At 36.8% G+C, this 5,933-nt stretch overlaps 1 protein-coding gene across 1 annotated transcript; it reads left to right on the forward strand.

Annotated features, from left to right (window-relative positions):
• Positions 1–440: 440 nt before the first annotated feature.
• LOC131073997 (arogenate dehydratase/prephenate dehydratase 6, chloroplastic) lies at positions 441–2,300 on the forward strand. The gene has a single exon (XM_058010551.2). It carries the CDS (start codon positions 732–734, stop codon positions 1,920–1,922), a length of 1,191 nt encoding a protein of 396 aa, XP_057866534.2. The 5' UTR covers positions 441–731; the 3' UTR covers positions 1,923–2,300.
• Positions 2,301–5,933: the final 3,633 nt, after the last annotated feature.

Genomic DNA, 5,933 nt, shown 5'->3' on the forward strand with positions numbered 1-5,933 from the left:
GAAGTTTTAAAAAAATTATAGTATATGAAAATATCTTATGCATTGGTACAAATATCTTTAAAATCAGAAAAACTGTATAAAATATGAAAATATCTTATGCATTGATACAAATATCTTTAAAGTAAGAAAAACTTTATAAAAACATATACCAGTATCTATTCAACATACTATTAAAATACTAATCAATTAAAAAAAAATCTCAAACATTTTTTAAAAATTTAATTCAAGTAATCTTTTCAAAATGTGTAAAAGGAGATTCACAAATGGTACACTGTTTTTTTTTAAGGAGGCCACTAACTATACACAAAATTTATAAAATTTATAAAGCGATATAGATTTTTTGAAATTTTCAGATGTTCAATCCTCATGAACTACCTCCCCAATACTATTAAACCACAAAAATCAGACCATTTTGTGTGAAAATTAGGGGCAACCTTTTCTTTACTACGATGCCCTGTCAGCACAAGCTGGTGGGTGCACCTACAACTGTGGGGCCACTGCAAACTACTCTCTCCGATTCTTCCTTGTGCCTTCCCCGGCCGGTAATACCTTTCAGTCAATCGTTAGGTGAAGCTACTACCCATCCCTTTCCTTTTTGATCCCACAGGCGCCATTAGAATCACTATAATTCATCACCAGATTTGCAAAAACAAAGAAAGACAAACCACCAGATTCATCTGCCAAAAAACCAACTCCACAATTGCAAAGCAGGGAATGCTGAATCGACCCCCATGGCAGCTGCAAAAGGTCACATTAAACTCAACCTACAATCCAGGTCAGGCAGTTTCATAGAGCCCCGGCTCGGGCAATGGAAGAAGACCAGGGCAGGGACCTTAAACTTTTCTCAAAAATCCCGCGGGGGGGTAAGATTCAGAGCAATCAGAAACCAAAAGAAGCAGATCAGCGACAGACCAGTAGTTATAAACGGCAGCACGGCCTCGATCCGGAGCAGCTCAGACGAAGAGGGCATTGAGGGGAAAAAAAATGGAATCCGGGTCGCATACCAGGGCATTCCAGGGGCGTTCAGCGAGGCGGCGGCCATAATGGTTCATCCGGGCTGTTCAGGCGTACCGTGCAAGGCCTACGAGGATGCCATCTGGGCCGTGGAGTCACGCAGGGCAGACAGAGCCATTTTGCCCGTGGAAGGGACTCTGGAAGGCAACGTGGTTCGAAACTACGACCTGTTACTGCACCACAGCCTTCATGTCGTGGACGAAATACAGCTCTTTGTGAACTACTGCCTCCTTGCAGCCCCCGGTGTTCGAAAGGAGGATCTCCGGCGGATTATCAGTCATCCGATGGCTTTGGCCCATTGCAGCCATGGGCTTGCTAAGCTCGGAATTGGGGCTGAGGTGACCCGGGAGGCTGTGGAGGACACGGCCGGAGCTGCTGAGTCTGTAAGTTCCGGCGGATTGCAGGATACGGCCGCCATTGCCAGTTGCAGGGCTGCGGGAATTTATGGCCTTGATGTTCTTGCCCGTGGTGTGCAGGATGAGCCCTGGAATGTTACCAGATTTCTTGTTCTGGCTCGGACGCCTGACGTCTGGTCTGAGACTGGTGTGGAACCAGAAAAGGGCGAGAGGAACAGAGAGGGGACCCGGAGGGCTTGGAAGACCAGTATTGTGATTGCCCATGAGGGTGGGCTGGATGTGCTCATGAAGGTTCTGTCTGTTTTTAACAAGCATAGCATTAATTTGACGAAGCTTGAGGTGAAGCCAAGGAGTAGTAAGGCTCTGCGTGTTCTGGATGTTAATGGCGGAGGGACTGTTCGGCAGTTTGAGTTTGTGTTTTATATTGATTTTGAGGCTTCCATGGCGAATCCTAATGCCCGGGAGGCTCTGGATGAGGTGAGGGGTTTTGCTACTTTTGTCCGGGTTTTGGGATCGTATCTCTCGGATTCGAAGATCCATAGCCTTGATTGATGATCAGCGGGTTTGATTGTAGAAATTGGGCGATTGATTTGCCCTAGAAGTGTTTGATCCAGAAGTAGTTGGGTATCCACTGTGGAATTTGTATGTAATAAAAATACTAAAATTGGGGGATTTGCCCTAAAAAGTGTTTGTTACAGTGGTCGTTGGGTGCCCAATATGGAGTTTGTATTGAATAAAAATGCATAGCAGGGATGTATCCAGTTTTTTAAATTTGCTTGCGAAAGCTTTGAAATTGATTCCAAGTTTTGAAATGAGTTGGTGTTTAGTTCTGATTGCTTGTCCCTGGGAAAGCTACCAGTACTCCTTATAGCTAATTTCATATACCTGAAGTTTTTAAACAATATATACAGACTTTCTTTATGCACGTCATTTTTGAGTTGGCATTTCATATATATTCTTTATTGTCTCACTAACCTAATAAAATTTGTACAATTGATCTAATATTTATGCACAAATGTTCAAATAAGCATGCGCTATTGGTACCAATAAAGTTGCACAATTAATCGATTATTAATTTTTTATTTGAGCTATTGCGCAAACCAATGGATGGCTATTGGCATACTAGATGATTTTTTAGTGGACTTTTTAATTAATGAAATCGGAACATGAGCGATAACTAGGCCCCTTCCCCTAATGAATGGATAATGGATTCACATCATCAAGTCCAAGGAAAAATAAAGCATTCATGACAAGGAAAACAAAATGAGTCATTAATTCAATTATGATTGGTTGGCATGTGTTAAAAAGAAAATTAATTTTAATTATAAATTAAGTTTTATAGATAAGATAATTGAATTTATAGTTCTTAAACAGATTAAGACAAAGTTTGAAAACATAAAATTTAATAGACACAAATATATTTAGATGATTTGGTTGTTGATGGATAGTTGTTTTTTATGTTTCATTATAAGTTTTAAATTTTGATTCACAATTGTTTGTTTTTTAATGTGTCAAAAGCAAGCAATGAGATCTAAATTGAGTCATTCTCAAAAATTTGTTAAGGTCGAATTTGTATCATGAAATTGATTTGGAATTGAAGCACATCAAAAAAATTGACCTTTATTTTGTGTAAATGGCTTAGAGCACACGAAAGTGGTAGAACAATTTGTGGATTTCTATACCTACATAGAAACAAATATATTTAGGTGATTTGGTTGTTGATGGATAGTTGTTTTTTATGTTTCATTATAAGTTTTAAATTTTGATTCATAGTTGTTTGTTTTTTAATGTGTCAAAAGCAAGCAATGAGATCTAAATTGAGTCATTCTCAAAATTTTGTTAAGGTCGAATTTGTATCATGAAATCGTTTTGGAATTGAAGCACATAAAAAAATTAACCTTTATTCTGTGTAAATGGCTTAGAGCACATGAAAGTGGTAGAACAATTTGTGGATTTCTATACCTGCAAAATAGAGTTGCACGTTGATGTCTAAACTTCCAAAATATTGTCAGCTACTAAGTATCCAGATGTTGATATAACAATAAATACTCGAATAAGCTCCTGAAGTGATAATGCAAATGAGGAATAGTATTTGTTGAAATGACATAGCATGTGTCCTTTTATTCAACACCTCATAATGCAATTTGAAATGTTTTGCGCTTTAAGTCTATACACAATGACTAATTTGAAGAGAACCATATTTTGGCCAAGTTTAAATTTCAAAATTTAATAAAGCTATGGTTCATTTTGTACTACAAAACTAAACTAGGCTCAATTTTGTGTTGTAATTTTGAACTAGGGAGGCATATAGGCAAATGAAAATCAGGATGAGATTTGTGGAAGAAGAATCAAGATAATGTTGATGAGGCTAAAAGCACGCCAATTATCTGGTTCTCCCTTGAAGAGACTAAATTGTACCCAAGGGATGAGGTACCATTAAGAAAGTCATTTGATATACCAAAAAGAGAAAGAAATATTCATAAAATTAAACAAGGTAAAGCAAGATTGAAAGTGTAACCAACCAATCATAAATTCTTAAATTTTCTAGATAACGCTTACGCATTTTTTTTTTCTTAAACAACATCTAATCTAAAACTAAGAAATACCAATTTATAAAAAACATCAAAAGAAGGAAAGGGTCCTTAAACAACATCTAATCTAAAGCTAGCAAACATGAATTTATAAAAAAAGATCTAAAAAACAAAGGGTCCTTAAGCAACATCTAATCTAAAACTAACAAACACCAATTTATAAAGAGAGGGATGTTGGTATGAAATGCAAATTGATTTACCATATTTTACATTACAATCATAAAATTAGTTTATTAGTGAAATCTTAAAAGAAAGAGAACTTGACCAATGATTTCATAAACATGTCAAAATTACTCATATTAATTTTAAATTGCATTAAACTCCATATACCAATACTCTATTTGAAGAATGTGTTCAAACAAAAGACCTAAAATCTCCAACTTAGACAAAATCTCAAAAACAATTATTTAATAGAAAGCCTTTTCCATATTTACAATTGTTGGTATAGCTTACAAACCATAATACAAATCTTAAATGGAACATTTTAAATATATCTTGTTCCCTACGACCTAATAGATTTTTTAGTTGGCACAACATATACACCAAGTATACCCTATCTAAAATAATAATTGATAATATAATGTAGGCCCATATTCTAGATTGTTTACATCAAAAGGTTAGACCCAAGGTGATGCAATAAGATGAAAACTAAAATTGTGTTGTACATGACAAAAAAACAATCAAATAGTTTTACACAATCATCAGCACCATAAGATCAATCTCCCCAAATATTCAAGTCATATGTTCTGTATTTACTATGCATTATGTATAGAAAGCATAAATATATATTACATGTGCTTGGGTAGTACTTCTACTCATATTAAATTTATTTATCCTTGTAGCGTCATAAAATTACGACCTTGCAATTTTCGATCGCATTTCGGTCTTTACATTGGCGAATGAATCCCTAAGCCTTACTGCAGACCTGAGACATGCTCATACCTCCTCAAAAATGCAATTCCTTGCACCTCGCACTGCCTGTTCCTTCTTTTTGTCCTAAATTAGGGCAGGAAAGGGGTGCAACACCCCTATCCTCCTAGGACAAGGGCGTGACGCCCTTGTCCTTGCCCTATTTTGGGCCCCCTCCACTTAAACCTTGAATTGGACTTGTCAATCATGAGCAGGAAAAGGTTTTCCTATGTCGACCTAAGACAGAAAATCAATTAGAAACCCTAATTAGCAAGTATATGAGGAGCATTTCCCCTCCAATTTGCATAAGTGAAACTCAACAAGTGAGTTGATGATAAGCGGAATCGATCACGAGCGAAATCAAGCATTCAAGCATTCCTTTCAAGTATTGAGCATCTCAAGTCTCCTTTCAAGGCTAGGTGTTGCATTCAAGTCAAGGATTCAGCCATTGAAGAGGAGATTCTTATCAACATTCAAAGCATTCAACTTCACATATCATTTCAAACAACTCTATCTACATTTCAATTGCATACTCTCTTGAGGTTAATTCTACTTCATACATTTCCTTTCATTTACTTGGAAGTATTTTTCATCATTTGATTAATTCCAAACTAGGGTTTGACCTGAAGGAAAACCCCCAATCCCAACAACATCTCCTCTCTTTGTTGTGTGTAAGTTGCAGGTGCACAACTGTATTTGTAGGTTTAGACTTCATTTTTAGAGACAGAAAAACCCTTTTCGGCGCCAAGTACACTTTCAACCTGGTCCAGGAAACTTTTGCCCAAATTTACAAGGGAGCTTCGTCTCAACATTTTACTGCTAATCCCTGGTGCACAGATTCACCCCGCATCTCTATCTCAAGTTATATTCATTTCCTTGTCATCTTTACACTTAGTCTCAAATTGCTTAATTCAACTTGTCCATTCTAAAAGAGGGGCACTTTGTCAATTCATTTTGTTAGGTCCCAGAGACAACTGAGAGGGGGGGTGAATCAGTTGTCAAACAATTCAAACCAAAAAAAAATTAAACCAAATTAATGCTTAATACCGGTAAACCAGTCTAA

Source organism: Cryptomeria japonica, chromosome 9 (genome assembly GCF_030272615.1).
Source record: "Cryptomeria japonica chromosome 9, Sugi_1.0, whole genome shotgun sequence".
In the NCBI taxonomy this organism is placed as follows: Eukaryota; Viridiplantae; Streptophyta; class Pinopsida; order Cupressales; family Cupressaceae; genus Cryptomeria; species Cryptomeria japonica.